At 42.4% G+C, this 21,414-nt stretch overlaps 2 protein-coding genes and 1 long non-coding RNA gene across 3 annotated transcripts in view; 1 reads left to right on the forward strand and 2 right to left on the reverse strand.

The window, feature by feature from the left end:
* LOC117896388 overlaps nt 1–21,414 on the reverse strand; it is a 34,678-nt gene that overhangs the window by 10,035 nt on the left and 3,229 nt on the right. The window contains exons 2-3 of the long non-coding RNA XR_004649027.1: nt 13,099–13,181; nt 7,721–7,724 (exon numbers count right to left, since the gene is read on the reverse strand). This is a non-coding gene — a long non-coding RNA (uncharacterized LOC117896388). The remainder of the gene's footprint in view (nt 1–7,720; nt 7,725–13,098; nt 13,182–21,414) is intronic.
* On the forward strand, nt 15,581–17,397 carry LOC117896386. Its single transcript, XM_034804691.1, has one exon. It carries the CDS (start codon nt 15,698–15,700, stop codon nt 17,114–17,116), a length of 1,419 nt encoding a protein of 472 aa, XP_034660582.1. The 5' UTR covers nt 15,581–15,697; the 3' UTR covers nt 17,117–17,397.
* On the reverse strand, nt 17,345–19,510 carry LOC117896385. The gene is made up of 3 exons (XM_034804690.1): nt 18,770–19,510; nt 18,164–18,699; nt 17,345–18,106 (listed from the first exon to the last, which is right to left on the reverse strand). The coding sequence occupies exons 1-3, from the start codon at nt 18,991–18,993 to the stop codon at nt 17,442–17,444; spliced, it is 1,425 nt and encodes a 474-aa protein (XP_034660581.1). The 5' UTR covers nt 18,994–19,510; the 3' UTR covers nt 17,345–17,441.

Here is a 21,414-nt window from a genome sequence, read left to right on the forward strand (position 1 = left end):
ATTTACATAATTACGGCTTTAATTTCGTAGATTTACAAAATATGAATTTAGGCGTTAAAGTTAGCCTCGAGCTTTCGAAATTGGATAGAACTGAATAACATTAATTTCTTCAACGAGCCCAGTCTTTTTTGATCGAGCTATGTACCCAACTAAAGAAACGGTTGCCTTTCAACGAAAAGGTTTTCAAAATTCTTTCGTTCCTTAACCCAGAAAACTTACACAACTTACTGCACAACTTTACGGATTTACATAACCTATACCAGAGATTTCCTGACCTTATTAAAGATGCTCAACGGACCCACAACGAATTTATCCTCTTAAAAAATGATGAGAGTCTATTCGATTTAATAAATAAATGCAAAAGTCCTGGCATTTTCTGGCATGAATTGATTAACATTAAAGATTATAATAACTGTTTCAAGTATGACAATATTTCAAAACTAGCTCAAGCAATGCTCATTTTGCCAGTATCAAATGCTTCGTGTGAGAGAATATTCTCTGCGGTAAATCCAAAAAAACGAATATTAGAAACAGATTCAAAAACACAAATGTAGCAAATTTATTATATGTAAGACAAAATCTTCGAGAAAAACATGGATGTGAACATTTTGAACCGGATAAAGAGTTGCTGTTTGGAAGACTTGATAATGAATAGTGTAGGTTTATACGGAAAAACAATGCTTTGTATTATATTAACTAAGAAGAAACGAAAGAATTAATTACCAATTAAGGAAAATATGATTTTAATACGTTTTTATTTAAATAATTATTTAAATAAATAAATGTTATTTCCACGGTATATTTCTACGGCATATTTTGAAAAAGAAAAAGTATATTGCGGTATATTTTCGAGGCCCTGGCGGTATATTTCATCGATAATTTCACGGTCACACTACTTAATTGTCAAAACTAGTGAGATGCATGCCCAATTCCCTGTTTCTTGATCAACCACATGCCTCATTTTGTCTTTTGGTCAACCACATGCCTCGTGCTGGATGGGCACTGACGAATGTGGCTGCTCAAATGGGCGTGTTGTTGAAAGAAGTGGTATAATGCATGCTCCTTCTGTTTCTTGATCAACCACATGCCTCCTTTTGTATTTTGATCAACCACATACCTCATGCCTTATCTGCTCTGAGAAATTGGCTGCTGAAATGAGCGTGTTGGTGAAAAAAGTGATGTAACGCACAGAACGAAACGTTTCAGTTCTTTTTCTTTTTTCCGGTACCGACAACTTGGGAATGAGCCCCTGCCTATTGACAGTTGAGGCGACGGCTGAAGCAGCGGCTGGTCCAGCGATTCCTTCACAATTGCTCTTCTGCGTGGAAGAAGTATAAACCTACCTTGATTTTGTAATTATTCCTGTTGGATTATTCTCTGGCTTTCGCTTGGGCTTGTTCATTTTTAGCTTCAGTTATTTTTTCTGAAATTGTCCTGCACTTTACAAATGTTGCACAATTTGTCATCTTGTCGATTAAATATTACTAACCTCGGCTGCGGCTGGTGCAGCGGTTCCTTTCCTTCTTGGGTTCTTTTTGCATCGTCTGGAGCATACATACATATTTATATACTTTGGAACAGCATCAATAGTATAGTAATAGTAAGTAATAATAAAAATAGTAACTGTGCTCTTAAAAAAATAAGAAATAATCAATTAAAATTGGTAGCTATTTCTGCTTATTATTGCACATTACCTTAACTCTGTGACCGGACTAGAGTCACAACAAACGACGAACGCCATTTGCCCCTGAAATTGGAAAACAGGCAGCCAATTATAAAGTCAAAATATTGATTAGCACAACTCGCAAGATATACCTACGATCTATTAACCTCCTTTCTTGGGCCCTGCGAACTCTATCCTGCTCTCTTTCTATCAATCGTCTCCGTTCATCATTTCTTCGTATGCGCTGTCGCCTTTCTGTGTTTGTCCTCTGCTCCTGAAGTCTATTCTGAGCGTCCGTCCGTCTAACTATGTGCTCAACTGTGTTTTGAGCCTGCTCTCTATTTCTATAATCTAAGTCCTGTCTTCGTGTGGACCGACGCTCAGTATCGGTCGCTTGCTCCTCAAGTCTAGTCTGCGCGTCTGTTCGTCTTTCTATTTATTGTGCCGTATTCTGGGTCTGCTCTCTGGCCCTATACCTTTGGTTGCGTCTCCGCCTCGACCGACTGATAGTATTCGCCAATTGCTGCTGTTGTGTAATATGTGCGTTTACTATATTTTCTATTCTTTCTAATTTTCGCTTTTGGATACGCCCGATGCACAACATCGGCCACTTGTCGACTTGTCGTATGTCCTCCTGCTTCTTGTCTTTCTTGAATAATAACGGCTGCCTCCTGCCAACATGTTACCTGTCCTTGGCCTTCAATCTCTGGTTGCTGGTTCCTATCAGTCTCTGCTTGTGATAGCCCTTTTTTTTCACACAATAAAATTAGCCGTATTAAAAATAATTGCCACTAACCATATAGTATAGTTTTTGCCTCCGCAGAAAGAAGAGACAGCTTGGCAATTATAGGAATAATACTTGACTTTTAGTTAGGCTTCTAATTCCGAGACGCCTGTTCTTGCGAGAAAAAACTCTTTTTAAGACCACAAACTGCTTCGACTTGTAAAAGCCTACCTCCCTTTTTCGTTGATCAGCCAATATCTCATAATATTTTTTCCTATAATATGCCTCGTTTTTCTCTTTTTTAAGCAGTTCTCACAAAACTCAATATAAACCGATTCATTATTTTGAAATGAAGCTTCAGGCGCTCTACATCGTTTGAAATTGGCACTGGCACTTCCGCCAAACTAATTTTTTTGGCCCTCTAAAATTGTCCTATTGATATCTAGTTCTTAACTTGCGTATTTTCTGTAAATTCATACTTGGCACACAGATCTGCGTTGAATGGGGTTAATAATGAAGTTTCAGATAAGTTTAATGTTGGAATTGCATTCGGTTTAGTCAAAGGCTTCCCAGCCGCAAAATGCCTTTCGCAAACACGTGAACATTTTTTTACAATCCTTCTTTCTACATTACAAGCCTCAATCCATTTTTTAAATAAAAATGGATCTTTTGGAAATGAAAATAGCCTCATAGGGAAATCGGACGAACTGTTTTTATAACAACAAAGACAGGAAGAAATAATGCATCTCCTACCGGTTTTTCTGTTGCCTTTTTTATTAGCGGACGACATAGTAAATTATAATATTAATCTGCAATATTTTTGAAAGTATCACCCAATGATATGGTAAATGACATATGAATAAAAAATAAAAGCCACTAGCCGCAATCGAAGCATATTAAAACCACACAACTCGAGATGGGAAAGAGTTGTCGATTGTCGATGGACCAGTGCGTTGGTTTAGTTTTTAGTCAAAATGAATGTTTTGTTTTAAATTGTAAAGTGTTTATTATAGCATTATATCAAATGGGTTTGTTATATCTAGTTTGTGGATCGAGGAATGTTTGCTATTTTCCGTTGGCGCTGTTGTTGGTGGCCACGGAGAAAGCAGCTTTGACCGGTGGGCGGTGGGATGCGGCGGCCGTGTTGCTGAAATTCCCTTTTGAATGGCCATTCGTTATACTGTGAGCAAAGGTGCTGCTGTCTTATTGGAAGATGATGGCTAGGATATTGAGAATGTACTCTTCCAGTACAAAAAGCCAGTCAACTTCATGAACCCAGGACTAGTCCTCGGCCTCGCCCTCGCTCTCGTTTTGGTCCTCCGTAGAATTCCATCTCGATCTCGTTTTGGTCCTCACTTTGGTCCTCCTCATCGGCCGATTCGTAGAATTCCATCTCGATCTCGTTTTGGTCCTCACTTTGGTCCTCCTCATCGGCCGATTCGTAGAGTTCCATCTCGATCTCGTTTTGGTCCTCACTTTGGTCCTCCTCATCGGCCGATTCGTAGAATTCCATCTCGATCTCGTTTTGGTCCTCACTTTCGCTCTCGTTCTCTTTTTGGTCCTCCTCATCGGCCGATTCGTAGGGTTCGATCGAGTGCACCTCCAAATTGACATCCAAGAGAAGGTCATTGTTGGGACGATCATAATCATCATAACCAAATTCGTTTATACGTAGAACCGCTGGATGGACAGGAGCTTCAGTTGCGGTCAAAGGCGAATTCGGTGCCGGGACATTGATCGGTGCCGGGCCAGCGGTCGATGCCGAGACATTGCTCGGAGCCGGCACATTGGTCGGAGTCGGTCCATCGGTCGAAGCCGGTCCATCGGTCGAAGCCGGTCCATCGGTCGAAGCCGGTCCATCGGTCGAAGCCGGTCCATCGGTCGATGCCGGCACATTGATCGGTGCTGTGATATTGGTCGGGGCCGTGATATTGGTCGGTGCCGGGACATCGGTCGATGCCAAGCCGTCAAGTCCTTTGCACAGTCGCTTATTCTTTGGCGAATCCATAATGAAAAACGAGGAGGAACGTTGTGAGACGCGTCTTAAGCCGCGTCACAACTCTTATACCCGGTACTCAGTCAGTTTATACGTGAGCTTATAATTTAGGAGTTTAAAGTATACTATATAATTTATACGTAAGCGCCGCTCGAATTAGCTACCAATTTAATACATACATTAAATTACATATATTAAATTGGTACCCAGGGAACACCACGGGGAGGCCATCGCAATGCAATGAGGTCACTCTAGCCAAAATATGATCTTGGGGACCTACGAGTCGACTTGAGCTGCTTTCATAAGCACATTTAAGCTCCATGTTCCCCAAAAAAAAAACAGGATTCCAATCCTTCTTAAAAACTATACCTACATATATACATAAAACTACTAACTGCGCGAAAATTACAAACAATAAATTGTAAAAAAGAAAATAAAACTGATAAAAATAAATAAAATATGTGCATATAAAGAACAATTAAAACTACAGAATAAAAGTAAAAAGTAATTATAATTAATAATACATATACAACATTTTGAATATATACACTGCCTAACTCTACACTTCTGCCTCTCTAATATTCACTAAAATTCCACTATGATAACTATAGGTAGTCTCATAGGTGCGCGCGGTGGCCCTGCTATCGGAAATGTTCGAAAACACCCAGTCAATATGCGTATCGCAATTGGTAGTGGACGAGTCCAAACCTAACAATGACCTAAAATTCCTTTCTGAAAGGAATTCATAAATTTCCCTACAGCAACCTGAAATTGAATGCAGACATAAATTAAAATCTCCTAACACTAAAGAATTGCTACCTAAAAACTGATTACGCTGAACTAAGTCCTCAAATTCTTGCTTAAACTTCGACAACGGATAGCTTGGGGTTTTATAAATAACAATAAGTCCGACAGATTTGTACTTAAACAAGGCATACTCAAACACTGGAGATGCAATGTTTCCGGAAACAGCATAAAATCGATTAGTTTCGACCATACTAAAATGAGCTAAAAGTTCATTCCTAACAAATATTAGAATGCCTCTTTTCGGTCTAGCTCCGCTGGCTACGGACTGGCAATCTAACCGCACTGCTGTGGAATAGCCAGGAATATTATAAGCTTCATTTGAGTAAGTGGAAGCCTCAACGAAGCACAAAATTGAAGATTTGAGCATTAGCTCATCAGAACAGACATCGCTAAAATGGCAGTGCAAGTTTTCCGTATTATGGAAGAAAATATTCAACTCGGACGGATTGAGTAAACAATCGAAGTGGGTGTGAAGTAACTTAGTGGAACGTAAGTTCTCCATCTCTCTCGCGACAAGACAATTCTGCTTGGGCCTCGGGGGAATGAAAGGCCCAACGATATAAAGTCCATTCGCACTGGTGGCCCTACTGCAAGCTACATACAATGCTTCTCTTTTCATATTGGAGGAAGTGTGGACGACAACTTTGCTACGTTTGCTACGCTTTCCTCGAGAAAATGTATCCAAAGAAGTTGGGGAGTATTGGATGAGTTGAGATCTATCTGCATTAAAACACCAGTGGCTCCGTTAACAAGGCCATCTGATGTATCTACATTGACTGTCATCATATACTTAGCCGTGGTTTTGAGAACCAATGAAGTACACAAACCTTGTGTACATGAAGTCTTAAAACTCTTGACAGCCTCAAGATATCTACTTTTAATCTCTGAGCTAAGATGTTCGGCTTTGATGCAGTCTAAGGCTATTGAAGTATGTTCCGCAGTCATAATAGATGATAGCTTCTCCCTATTGTACCTATCTGTCTCGTTATTGCTATAAAATAAGTGGATCGCATCTCTTGGTGCTTGACTGCCGTCAACTATCCTATTTCTAAGCAACTGAATATCTTCAGACGTCATTTCGGCCGATGCCATGTTATTTAGTGCGATTGCAAAAGGTTGGTCATCTCGCTGTCGCATAATCTCTGTAAGTTCGAAAAACTTGAAGTTATCCCAGAGACTAGAGCCAACAATAGCACTGTATGGATTAAGCGCTCCTGATGAGGATTTGAATATCCACCGATCACCTACTGGACATAACTGCCTTAGATCGCCGAACACGATAACAGAAATGCCGCCAAAAGGACTATCGTACCTTGAAAAAATTTGCTTTAGGCGCATATCCAAATATGAGAACATTTTTTCACCGACCATAGAAATTTCGTCAATTATTAGAATTTTAAGATCAATAAATCTTGAACGCAAGGTATTTAATAAATCTGGACCCAACTGTTTAAAAGCATGATTGGATTGATTTAGAGGCAATGAAAACATTGAGTGAAGTGTGGACCCTCCAATACCAAATGCAGCTTTTCCTGTGGGAGCACACAGAATTACTTTAACAGTATTTGGGTTAGATCCTGGCCTACGATTAAACTCCCAGGAAATGGTCTGAAATATGGTAGATATTGTTCTACTCTTGCCGACGCCTGCGCCGCAACCTACAAATTCATAAAAAATTTACTTATTCCTCACATTATGAAAAACATGTGTGAGGAAATTTTTTTGCTTCAAATTAAGCGATCGAATTAAATTGCCTAAACATGAAAGGGAAACAATCGGAGGATGCTGAACTAGTCGAATACTTCTATCTGGATCCGTTGGCTGGACATTCAAGTTCAGAACATTTATTTGCGAACATATTTCAGGAATCGCTAGCACCCTAAACGATTTCCTGATCAACTGCCTCTTCGTCTACATTTTCCACCCTATTGGCTTCGGCCTCCATGGCCCTCCTAAGCACGTCTTCTAAGTCTGCTAGTGCATTGAACTTCTGGAAGTTCGACCTAACTAGTTCCTGATGGTCCCTGTAAACATCCTCGCAATTTTTGCCTATAAGCTCTAACTCTTCATCTCTCCACGGAAAAAACAGCATTACTAATGCTCTAAAATAATTCTGCCTATCTGTGTTTATATTAAACTTAAAATATTTAATAATAGAGGGCTTGCTACGTTCCCTCATAAAACCACTACACCACTATCATCGCGGAGAGGGATAAAAACATCTACTAGGGCCTCATTTTCTTCTTCCTCTTCATCGTCATTTTGGCCAGCTCTTTTCCGGCTTTTGGAAAATTTATAATTTGCTGCAAAACCGGCTAAACACAGGCCCTCTAGAATAACTGGTCTTTGTTCATACCGCTCCAGCAATCCTTTGACGAATATGTCAGTGGAATCCTGATTCATATTTTGAAGGATGCTTGTGGGTTTGAGCATTCGAACTCGTTGCTCTGGAGGGAAAGCATTTATTTGAACACTTTTGTTGCTAGTTCCGGACAATGCAATGCCTAGACAACAATATACGGCTTGTGACGTCGCTTCGGCCGGGGTATGCTCGCCGCGCCGGGTTCACAGAAATTTATTGGTTTCTGGATGTGGTAGCTTAAATAGAGGTTTCCTTAAGATCAATAATTAGGCGAGGATTAGGCGGTAAAAGAAGTATTGCTTTTATTGGTTCTTAAATTTACAGAGTAACCAGAGTGCGACACTTTGGTGGGCCGGGCGGTTGTCTTCCTTCGGTTGGAGGCAGCTGCTCCGTGGGTGCGGAGTTTAGAGCCCGCTCTGAGCGGAGATGGTGATGTGGAGGTGTTAGACACGCTCCAAGGGGAAGATTTGTTGTGGAGGTTGAACACGCTCCGAGGAGAAGATTGTAGCGGAGGTTATACTCCGAGGAGAAGATTGTTGCGGAGGTTAAACACACTCCGAGGAAAATATTGGTGCGGAGTTTATACACACTCCGTGGAGACGAGTAACAGAGGTGGAGCCCACTCCGAGCTGGGAGTCCACTTCTGGCGAGGATTCCGAGGTAGAAGTACACTCGGGGAGGAGAGTCAGAGGTGGAGCACGCTCTGGTGGGGATTCCGAGGTAGAAGTACACTCGGGGAGGAGGATTCAGAGGTGGAGCACACGCTGAGGGTGGTTATTTATTACAGGCCTACCTTTGTCGTCGGCTCTGCTTAGTAGAAATTGGGAAGTTAATCCCAGGCTGTCTGCAGTAGACTGCAGATATCTCAGTGCTGTAGCTTTTATCAGATCGGATAACTACCCCCTTGAATTTCGCTTACCGCCAAACGCATAAGCTTTGAAATACCCCTTTGGGATTTATTTATATAATTAATAATATAGCTACAGCACGCATAAGGGTCCAAAATGTATTGGATATCCATATCGGCCCTTTGCATTGAAAGTATGTGTTTATTATAAGCATTGATGCAAATCTCAGCAAAGGACCTCTTTAGAAAAATTTTTGGTTTCTTTAAAGCAGAACATAAAGCATATTTGTACTCCTCGTAATTGAGGCTCAATTTTCTTAAAGTTTCCTCCGGCAGTGGACTTAATATCTCCGTTTGGGGCATTGGAGGGTATGGAATACCGAATCTACACACTTCTTTTTCACTTTTATTGGCTGCCTTAAGACATGACCTTTTAGTGTTCTGATGCTTTTGGTATTCAACATACGGAGATAATTCTGAGTCTGTAAAATCTACTGTAATGTGTTTATTAATGAAGGCTACAACTTTTGAAATGGACTTAGTGCTATTTAAGTCCACTGTTGGGGCACCTCTCAGCCAAAACATGCCGTGTATGTGGGGGGAACCTCTTTGTTGAAATTCAACACGCCAATAGAATTTGATTACGAAGTTTTCTCCGAAAATGCCCTCTGGACTCTTCATCACTTTCAAAATCTCTCGATACCTATAATCAAAATACCTAGCGCAAGTAACAAGATCTGCCCTGATAAGACGAGCTTTTTCGTCGTGTACTAAACCTATTGCCTCTTCTTCGCAATTGTCTGCCTATCTACGGTTTTCTTGAGCAAAACAAGCAATTCTGGCCACCTCGTTTCAGCACCATGTTATTTTGAAGAAGAGTTTCTTGACCTCCGGGGTTGAGCTGTTCAGCTTCCAAATCCTCGTCAGGATGGGCTGGCACGGGGTCTACATTATATATCTGTCTATATTCTGCATCTCTTCTAATAAGGCCGCGTCTGCCTGAGATGATATAAATTGAACAACATCGGATGTTAAACTTGACATCCATTGCTCGTTGACTACAACATCTTGCTTTTAATAAAGATCTGTGGTAATTAAGTGACGAAGGGCTTCAAAAACTTTTAGAGGTCTAATGGTTTCAGCCATGAAATCACGATTAAAACACTGTCTACGTTTCAGGTGGAGCTGAACAACCTGGGCTTCATGGAAAGCTCGCGGAAGATCTTTCGCGCAATTGTCTATCGAAATAGGGACGTTTACTACAGCTCCTTTAATGCCATTTTGGCCTCGCCCCCCGTCTAATAAAGGAAGTCGAGGAGAAATCTTCCTGTCTTTGTGGTTAAAAAATAGTTCGTCCGATTTCCCTATGAGGCTATTTTCATTTCCAAAAGATCCATTTTTATTTAAAAAATGGATTGAGGCTTGTAATGTAGAAATAAGGATTGTAAAAAAATGTTCACGTGTTTGCGAAAGGCATTTTGCGGCTGGGAAGCCTTCGACTAAAACCGAATGCAATTCCAACATTAAACTTATCTGAAAACTCATTATTAACCCCATTCAATGCAGATCTGTGTGCCAAGTATGAATTTACAGAAAATAGGCAAGTTAAAGACTAGATCTCAATAGGATAATTTTAGAGGGCCAAAAAAATTAGTTTGGCTGAAGTGCCAGTGCCAATTTCAAACGATGTAGAGCAACTGTGCGTAAAAGAAGCGCCTGAAGCTCCGGTTTTTCCGTTGCCTTTTTTATGAGCGGACGACATAGTAAATTATAATATTAACCTGCAATATTTTTGAAAGTATCACCCAATGATATGGTAAATGAATAATGAATAAAAAATCAGCGCTTAAATATGTATGTGAATGTATGTATATGTATTCACACTTCACGCACACGCTCTACTCACACAATCCCCGAAAAGGGGGGAAAGAGGCTGCCGCACAAACAGATTTCTACTTCTAAGTACTGCAGGTCTCTTAGTCCTACTTCACAAACACTCACGAGTGGATATGCTTATGAAAGTCTCTTAGTCCTATTCGAATATGCAGCTCACTCACTCTAAACACTCACTCAAAATGCAAAGCAAGTCTTTTAGTCCTACTAGCATATGCAGCATATTCCACAAACACTTAATCAAAAATATAAATATATAAATTATAAAATAGTTAACTACAATAAATAGCAAACACCAAACCAGCCAGCGCGAAATTCGATAGTTTTTGTCTTTCTCTGAATATTCGTATTGGTATATTTATTTTTTCCAATCCTCAAGGGTCCGGCCACAAACTCAAAAAAGAGTTGTTTGCCAAACGAACACCAAAAATAGAAAGACTGATATTTATTAGAAAAAGAAAACCATAGAGGCACAAACGAGCGTTGGTTTAGCATTTTCCGGGACATTTCCTGACATGTCGGCGCCATCAGTTTGTGACGTAGATTCAATGCTTAGCCACCTCGAATAAAAATACAGCTACAGGTATTCGTGTATGGGTTGGTCGCCGCCTATCGCTGCCTGCGCTTTACCTTGTCTTCTTGCGGTCTCTCTTGTGAAATTCTTGTCGACTCGCTGTAACACTGCTGTTGTCTCTGTCGCACTCCAGCCACTTTGCTTATGACGACTTTCCGACCTTTTTCTCGATAATGGCGGGAATAGATTGTTAATAGGAAGAAACAACTAACTTAACTTAAATGCTAATGTTGATTAGGTGCTAGTCCCTGGGGTCCGTCAAGGTCACCATCATGCTCAGCACCCAGCTGAAAATTTGAATGGAGGCCAACGTGTTTGACAATATGTTAGGATGATTTCTATTAATTTTCCGGAATACCTCCAGAATATTTATACGAAGGGATGGTCCGAACACCTCCAGCCTTCCACTATTTATGTGCGTCAGGCTGAATGGGATTCCGTCCAGGGCCAACTTGCGTCGTACTACATCCTGGATTTGTGTCATCTCTTGAGGTTGGGTTAGGTTGGGAACTCCTGCTCCAAATTTTCCCCATACGTGCGGATATATAAGCCCGTGATGGCTATATCCCAATGGCGATAGTGATGCCACATTCAGAGCCTCAAATGATGAAGGCGTACATCATCGCCTGCTCGTTTGCAAAGCAGCCATCGGCGACAACGGCGAGTCTCTCGTAGGCGCTTCGGGCCGTGTAATTAAAATAACGAATATCGAATAAATAACGAAAATATCCTGTTCAACTCTGCCTGAACTATCAAACTCGCTTGATAAACGATTTAAAACCTCAGTTGGTAGGGGCTTATTTTGTTGCAGGCGTTTACGCCTGACGAGGTTAATAGATGAAGTTATTGTATCTGAGGTATCCATAGACCTGTGCAACACGTCCGTGAAATTTTCTTTTCGGCTGATCTTCCTTGCGTGGTGAAGTTGATCCGACTTATAAATTGTGTTCCTGAATACGCACCCTCCTCTGCAAAATATCCCACAGGTAGAACAGTGTTTTCAATTATTTCTTTTGAATGGACAAGAATTTTGTGAACGGTGGCAGTCATCGGCAGCCAAGGATACAGGTCAATAAAAGATTCCGCAGTATTAAAGCAAAATGTTTGATATTTGACCATTTTCAAAGGCAACTGACTTGAGAGACAAGACTGCCCTAAGATTTTCAAGATTGTCCTAAGATTTTAAATTAACTTGAAGTCAATGCCAGTGATCTCTGCGAAGAGTTTGGGGCTACTAAAGGCATTATTGGTGCTTCCAAATCAGCCAACTTTTGGTTGCTCTACGATTAGAGACAGCCTCCAAAAATTGCAGAGCCCTCTTTTTAAGAAAGGACACTGACGGTTTATTTATTTAAAGTTATACGTAGTTTATTCCGTTTGATGGCTTGGCTTAATTTAACAGATTATACGATGTTTATGTACGAGACTCTGGCGACTTTCCGTTGTCACTCTTTCTCACGTTGCAATTGAGTACTCCTGCTATCGATATATTAGGGTAGAGTCAGATGATTAATAGGAGTGACCGCTTCTGGTGCTCTTTGTCACTACAGTACCCCAGTCGGATCCCACATTCGGCCCTCCTGATGCAGGATTCGTCCCGAATTCCTTTCCTATTTGTCAAAATTATTTTACAAGACCGTAAGCTCATTATCTTGTTCTTTAAGTCCGCATTTTCTTTATAATTGCGTCTTTTGACTCTTTCATAAATGCCAACTTTAAGGGGCGACAAAATCTAATTGACTAATCTAATAGAACCCTCATTAGCCCACAGTATATTGCTGGATGAATCGTCGCTTCTCAAAGGCGTTACTGTTGTTGCAAATAGGCTAGAGTCGCTATTAAAAGTATATCCGTATATTCTTGGTTATAGTTGCTACGAACCTGTTTTGGTATTGTGGCAAGGCCCAGGGCTGGGTTTTTCCCAGGCCCCCAGGTCGCACAACAAACCAACTGTTCGGACATCTCGAACAAATACCAAAACTAACGATAATTAAAAAAAAAATACAACGGACTTTACTCTACATCTAACGGACAATAATCTCTTCAACACAGACGTAAATATAAATACAAAAACTACATATAAATGGTTACATGAAAATGGTTTTAAATATATATGGGGACGGATATGTATTAAATATTAAATTTAATATATATATTATTTATGTATGCATGTATTTATTTAATTTCTGGTTGCGCTTTCTGTGCTACAGGTGGCGCCGTGGAGGGCTCCACCCTCGGGCAGGGTTGTGACCTGGATTCCGCGGGCCGGGGAATGGGAATTTGTCCCATATACAGGAGGCCAGCCGGTTCAATTTCTTCCCTACGGGTTTAACAATATGAATCTTTGATTCTTTCCCTTTGGCATGGACTCACTATTTGCGGATAAAAACTCCTATGGCTTGTCCAGCTGGTCGGCTTGTTGTTTTTCTGATCTGTTCCCAATTTCTAGAATCACCAAAAAAATACGTTGAGTGAGGGCCACGATCCCATACTCTTCTCACTCACGGTGCTCCACGGTCACATACACATACGCTCTAACGTTGGCGATGGTTATTTTCCCACTAACTGCATGCTCAGCGTAGCTGAGTCTATGCAGTCCCTCATAATGCAGCTGATCCCATCTCTTCTATTGCTCTTGAACCAAGCTCAAGGGAATTGCATGGCATTTCTTTGAGGGTGTGGGTGAGCTGGCTCGTGAATCCCGCATTATAGTCGAGCCTCTCTTCAATTCTCCCCTCTCTCTCTCACCGGCACCGCTGATCGACTTGCCCCTTCACCTATCGACCTGCCAACCTCCAAAAAAATACTTCTACATAGTATTTTGCCAATCGATTTCCTTCGAATCCAACATAGTTCGATTGGCCAGTGCTTCCATCAAATCCATAACTTAAAATAAGATCTGCCGTTAAAAGCAAGGAACTGGCTTTTCCGCTGCACTTAAGACCACCTCTTCTTGTAGGCATACATATGTGTGTATGATTCGAGCAGCTGCATGTTTAAGTAGACTCTGTCGGCACTCTTGCTTCTGACCCGTTTGTTTGTAAGCTTGCTCTCTAATTGCACAATATTGCTGATTTGTCAAACCAAGGTTAAAAATGGTACCTAGTGCCTCGTTGGCAGACATTTTAGTCGGCATCGCAACTGACTGCCCTCTTTTGCTCTTTTCTGAGTCTCACCTCCACGCAGCAAACAGCTGTGAATTTGCAATTTTTCGGTTGTGACCTAAAAATAAAGATGACGGCAAAGACGATGAAAAAAAAAAAAAAAAAAAAAATTACATAAATTTGATTAAGAATTGAATACTCCACAATATCTATGCAGTTTAATGCTTCCGGGGGCTACTGAACACTTTGTAAGTCTATTCAAAGACAAATTTTCGTCAAAAATATGGACTAGTTAAAAAACTAGCCATTAAAAATATTATGAGGTCTATTTCTTCATTTCAAAGGCCCATTATAAAAGATTAACTTAAATAGATCAATTCAGCACTTTTTGCACTTTAAACTTCAGGAAAAAAATAAGTTTGCCGATAGCTTTCTATTGATCGTAGCAAAAAGCTGACTTTAACAGCTGTTATCTTAACAGTGGTGCGCACTGTTAATTTGTTGGGTACGTAACATTACGGACTGGTGTTATTGCTTTGTACATATACCAGTTATAAAAATATTACTTTTCCGACTTTTGAAAAATGAGTTTCGGCCAGAAAAAGTGATGAAACGGGGGCTCATTCCCAAGTTATCGGTACCGGAAAAAAGATAAAGAACGGAAACGTTTCCTTCTGTGCGTTACATACATCCACTTTTCAGGATATTTTGACTACGAAATTGATTCATTGTAAAATTCATTGTATATTTACGGCATATCGGTATTTAATGGTATATTTAATGAATTTCATGCCTCTATCAAATTCCATTTTAAGGTATATTCAATAATATAGGTTATCCAATGTTTCTCGCAACATGGAAATTTTAGCCCGCAAAAATGAGTCTTTATTCCATCCCCTTACTTTTATTCCATCAGCACTTACGCATTTTACTGTTGGCAACATAATTTGTATGGACCAGCAGCATGCTGCAAAAAGTGAACAGCATGCTGCGAATACTAAGCAACATTGTTCTCAAACATTTTTCATGAAACGAAATGTTTATAATAAAAAATGGAAACAGGGTACACAAAGGAACATACTACTGGGTGGCTAGCAACAAATTGTCAAATAACGTAACAAAACATTCTAAAAACGTAGCGTTTATTTATTTCGTTTTTTCTAACTCTTTCAGCTAAATCGTTATTTTTGTAAACAATCCAATAAAAGAAGTCATGAAGAGTAGGCCAATCTTGTGGCGAATGTATTGTACAATCGTAGAAAATTGTAGTTCCACTGTTGAGAGTCTAAGTTAGATGGCAATATTAAACAGAATATTAAAATCGAGTAAATATGTCACTGACCGAGACCGATTCACCTTCCGTTGACCAAAGGGTGTTTAAGTGCAAACTAAGAAATTAACGAAACTTAAAGATTTGTAACGCAGTTTAGCTGAATGAAACGGTGCCCATTCGAATTTATTCGTGGCTACAATAAACATTTACAAGCAGCTCTATTTTGTCAATTTGGCCAAAGCGCTTTCCTATTTAAAATGCGGGCGTTCAGTGTGTTAAGTTTGAACAGTCACATGTAATCCTATTCGCTGTAGCGATTAAATACCAAAAAAAAAAAAAAAATAAATAAAAACAATAAAAATGTTTTGCGAAAGTGATAGCAAAAACTGAAAACGGCAAGTGAAGTTAATTCCATTGATGAGTAGTCCAACCACGCCCAGGATCCCAAACCAAAATGACGGGGGACTTTGGCAACAGTCAGTTCGTGTCGAATAGTGCGAATGCCAGCTGCAGTGCATCCCGTTGGCTGACGGAGGAAGTCTTCAAACTGATCGATGTTGTGCAACGGGATGAGGCCATCTACAATCCCAGGCACAAGTATTACTTCTGCCGCCCGTATGTGGAGAACTTTTGGAGGGAGGTCGACCTGAAGCTGGAGAAAAATCCCGGCGCCAGTCTTGCCAAATGGACAAATTTGCGCATTTCGTTTCGGCGAGAGTATACCAACTATCTGGAGGAGAAAGTTCCGCCCTGCTGGTCGTACTTCGATCGTATGTTCTTTCTGCATCCGTATCTGCGCAAGAAGCATCAGCAGCCCAAATCGCTGGACACCCAGGTGCAGGACGCCCTGGCGCATCTCTCCAGCCTGTCGAATCGCATGCAAAGAGAGCGCACTGTGACGACCATCGGCACCACCACCAGCAGCAGCAACACCAACCAGCCGACACCCTCGTCACTGCAGAGTCCCCAGCCGCAGCCGCTGGACAACTATTTGGACTACTTTGACGAGAATGAGCAAAATAATTCGGAGCTGGAGGACCTCATGGAGGAGGAGGGACGCAATCGGTACCACAACCAGCTGGACAGCAACGATATCAAGTCCGAATGCGAGGAGCCGGTCGATGAGTTCGACCAGGAGACCCCAGACCATGACGAAGACGAGCACGAGGATCATGAGATGCATAAAATGGCACCCACTTCCAGTGTGGCGGCGGCGGCGGCGGTGGCCTCCTCGTCCGCGGCCGAGGCCCACAGACGTTATGGCGCTCAACAGCCCCACAACACCAATCGAATGCATCATAATCGCCTCCAGATACGCGCCTACCAGGACGAAGGGCGTGGCAGTCGTCCACGCTCGCAGGAGTTGCCAACGCCCGCTGCAGCTGCTCCAGTTTCAGGAGTCAATTTTCCTGCACAGCCCACGACCCATTTGAACATTTCCTTTGTACGTCCAACGTTTAGCAAGCCCGTGGATCTAGTCAGCACCACAACGCACAGCGGAGGAGCTGTTCCAGGGACTGTCGCACCTTCGGACATGGAACTACCAACTCCATCGAATTTAGCCACAGGAGGAGCCACACCCATGGTGGGCACAATGGCCAGCAGCAGCAGTGGCAGTGGCTATATGAGCCAGCGGCATCTGCACAACCATCATCAGGCGGCGCCGTCGCTGCGCCTGGAGGCAAACAACTCGGCTGGACCGGTAGCGAATGGAGGCGGCGGCGGCGTGGATTTGTGCGACTGCAAGACCGATTCCGATGCCATGTTCCTGATGAGTCTGCTGCCGGACATACAGAAGCTGAATGGGCGCGATCGTGGCAAGATTAAGATTGCTTTCCAGAACATACTGCAGGACTATCTATATCCAGACTAGGCGTGGCCGTAAGTTACGATCTCTATCCAGAAACACAAACACAGTCGTTGCTCTGTGTATAATTAATGTTTGCTTTTTGGCTTTGTGAACCGAATGCGGCACAGCCGCAGGGCGTTTCCCTTTAGGTTCTTTAGAGCTTCCCTTCACCCATTCAAGCTTTGCTGCGCAAGAACAAAGTATCCTTAACACGTTTTGAACACTATCAACTATGTTTTATTTAAGTGTATAAATATTTATAAATATTTAACGTTTAACACAAGAATAAATTCATTCGAAATTTACGTTTATATATGGCTAGAAAATTAACTAGAAGTGCCAGTGCCTATCACTTGTGTGAGTCGTTTGCTCCATCGAAGAGCTTCAGTTCGCGGGATATCTTCTTGATCTTGTTATCCAGCGTCTTGTCCTCGTGCTCACAGATGTAATAGTGCCTCGAAGTGCACTCCTGGCCATAGTACACGTAGCTGTGCTTGCCAGCATTGTAGCTCAGCCGCAGACACCGACCCTTGCCCTCGATCTGCACTGTGTTGTTGAGCACATCGCTGCTGCTGCTGTCCTCCGATGGCTCCTCGGCGCTCTCCACTAGATTGGCGGCCGTGGCATTCTCGCTCTTCTGTGCCATGGCTATCGATGTGAGATTCGTGTTGGGATTCACCGGCTTGGCCGAGTTGGACCAGATCCACAGCAGACCCGGGTTGAGGCCACCCAGCCAGTAGTCGCGTCCCCTGTGCGTCGGCTGATTCAGCAAATAGGCCATGATCTCCTCGTTCTCCGAGACCTTCTCGAACTCTGCCAGATGCGAGTTGAGCGCCTTGCAGGCTGAATTGGCAGTCTTCCAGTTTACCTGCTGCTGGCTGTTGATGTAGTAGCAGTTGTCGCTGATGCGCGTAAAGTTCGTGGGACAGGGATCCTTCACCTCCTTCTGATTGTTGCCAGCCATCAGGTAGTAGATCAACTGCTCTGAACGGCGCACGCGGCTCTCCAAGTAATCTGTAAGCATTTTAGTCATGGTTTATGGCTGAAAGGGAAAGTTTTCGCTTGACTTACCAACACGATAGACCAGCTTCTCGATGGCACCCAGCAGATACAGATCATTCTCGGACACAGCGCGGAATGTTGTCGGCTGGCCACCGCCCTGCAGATGCTGTTGCTGCTGCTGTTGCTGCTGCTGCAGGGGCACTGGCCGCAGATGCTGCTGCTGTGGCGGAGGATTGGGATTGGAGTTGCCTCCCCCGGAGCTGCCACCAATGCCAAAGAGCTGCTGCAGGAAGCCTGGCTGCTGCCGCTGCTGTTGTTGTTGCTGCTGCTGTTGCATGTGCTGCTGCTGCTGTTGGTGCAACATTTGATTGGTCATCGGCCGGAACTGAGGATTCACAATGGGACTCTGACTCTCCACGGGCTTGCGCAAATGCGGCTCCAGCTCCACAGCCTCGCCTATGCGGCGTGTGATGTAAATGTTGTTTCCGGGTCGCTTGTAAGCCGACGAATGATAGTTGAGGGGTCCATTCATGGACATGCTCATGCCCATATCCCCGCCACCCATATACGGCAGATCCTTTGACGCACGCTGGCTGCTGCTTTGGCTGTGAGGATTATCGGAAAGAAGTCAAATCTCAGGGTGATCTGAGGGCAAACCTATGGGGAAACACACACCTCAAAACATAATCTTCGAGAAACTGCGACCAAATGGGAGCGTCTGCGTCCGCCTCCACCTCTGTGAGTGATTCATTCGCGTATTTTTGCATATTTTCACCATCGCTCCCATTACATAAGGCAAACGATGGCCCATGGGCCAGCAGGCATAAAAATACCAGGTAAACAGCAGCTCCAAGCCGAAGCCGAAGCCGGATGGCTGTCTGTTTGCTAGCCGGTGACATATGATGGCCTGGCTGATGACACGCACTGTTTATATGATGCCTCCCCCTCCGGAGCACTTGGCGATTCAAGTCGCGCGCGCGGGCCACAAGCACTTTCGATTTCGATGCGTTTTCCGTGCGGTTAAAGCCGCCTGCGTTGTTGTTTCGTTTCTGACTGAATGAAGACTGAACCGCAGTTTGAACTGAACCTCAGCTTGGTCTAAAGCCGGTCGTCTGAGTCGCTGTCAATGGCCCATGGCAATGGCCCAGACTTGTTGTGGAGAGCCGCTCGCCGACGCTGCTCACTGAGAAATGCAAAAATTTCACTTTCTCCTTCAGTTCGGGCTCTTTACAAATGTAAGTCATTGGGCCTGGCCTGACTGGCTGGCTGACTGTTTGTAGAGTGTTTATTTCTGTCGTTCCGTAGCTTTGTTTGCCATCAACACGCCCGCTTTTTGACATACTCATGGACTGGCGACTCTCCGGCACTATTTGCACTCCATTAAATTGGTTTCATTCAGACTTAGATAATTGTGGGTCTTGTGTGGAGAGACAATCAATGGAAATGAAAATGTATTCATTATTTTGGTTTAAATTTAGATGTGGGCAGCATTTTAATGGGAGATATACGGGAGATGTTTCGTATTTTTGTGAACATAAAATTCTGTTTAAAATTTACACTATCTATGAGAAATATGAGATTTGATATTTGCATATATTTGTATTATAATTATGACATTCATTTAGAGGTAAAAATGGTCAGGAAAATCTTTTCCTATTATGTTTATTCTTTTATTTTTAATTAATTAGTACCAGCTCCGACTTTAGTCTGAGCTTTGAATAGACAAACTCAGTTTCAAACGAGAAGGGACGTGTGAGACGCTTCTTACGCGTCACAACTTTTATACCCGGCACTCAGTACTACATCTGCTCCTTAGCGGTTAATTGTCAAATTTTACATTTTTTCTTCATCTGTCATCTACATCAACAACACTACTTACGCCAACACCCTCCTTTAGCTCGCCACCCTCCCCTAGAGCAACACTCTGCAGAGTCAGGACGGCAGAAGCAGAGACGTGTCACAGGCAGAAGCAGAGTGTGAATGAGACAATGTGTAAAAAACAAATATAAGCTGCGGGACGGCGTGGGTTTAGCCACTGCAAATTAATTTCCTCATTGTGGCTACCCCACAATTTGGATCCCAATTTGGTGATTGCTGATAGATATGGTCATTCCCTACGGAATGGTGTTTTTAGTTTTCTTTTATCTTCAAAATTGTGGGATTTGGGAGGTTTTCGCCCTTTTGCGGGGCGGATGGGTGCGTGGCTCATTTTTGAAGTACACTTGTAACAATGTGAGCATACAGAAGGATGGATGCAAAATTTAGTGGCTCTAGCTTTTATGGTCTCTGAGATCCAGGTGCTCAACAAGACGGACGGACGGACAGGCAGACATGGCTCAATCGACTCGGCTATTGATGCTGATCAAGAATATATATACTTTATGGGGTCGGAGACGTTTCCTTCTGTGCGTTACATACATTCACTTTGTGCACAAATACAATATACCCTATTTACTGTTCGAGTACCGGGTATAAAAATAGCAAATTATGGAAAGAATTCCCCACTTCCAATCCTCATAATCCTCCTCATAATCCTCATACCATGAACGTTTCTATCATATTTACCCAATCTCAATCCCCTTTCATATCCACTCTCATCCATGATCGTACACCTCATAATCACAGCATAATATAGCTTATATAAATCATGACTTGGACATTATAATGTGCAATTTAATGCGCCACTTAAAGTTTTAATAACTATTTTATGGAACTGCGAAAAAAACACTAAAAAAAAAGAAAGAAATACGAGGAAAGAGAAACACGTTACAGAGAGCAAAAACGAAACGACAGCTGGGGGGGAATTAAAGCCACATTAATATGAAAGGTGAATCAATTTGGCTGACAGACAGACAGACAGATGCGACAGACCTCCATTTTCAAGTCAGCGTTAACTGGATTATTGATGGTCATAGCAGCAGCAGCAACCCACATCGATCAAAGATCTCTCGAAAACAGATTTTACCCTGAAGATATGAGTACACACGATATCATATGTAGATCGGTATATGTATGTATGTACATATGTACATATGCATATCTTAGCTTTCGTTATTCATTACTTTGACAATTAGCGCGCATGTTAACGATGTTGCAATGAAGGCCTCCGTTTGGTGGCTTGTCTCTTTCGTGTGATCCGTGATCGGATCGGTGATCCCATTTGCTGTTGCTCTCAAGTGATGACGCACTTTAAGAGTTTTTGGGTTTTTTTTGGACGCCACTTCAAATGGGGCTTTTCCCAAAAACAAAGAAAAGGTTACCAAAAAGCCAAAAAACTTTTGCATAATCAGCGCAGACTTCGACTTTGACAACTTATTTCT

This window comes from Drosophila subobscura, chromosome O, assembly GCF_008121235.1.
Source record: "Drosophila subobscura isolate 14011-0131.10 chromosome O, UCBerk_Dsub_1.0, whole genome shotgun sequence".
Classification (NCBI taxonomy): domain Eukaryota; kingdom Metazoa; phylum Arthropoda; class Insecta; order Diptera; family Drosophilidae; genus Drosophila; species Drosophila subobscura.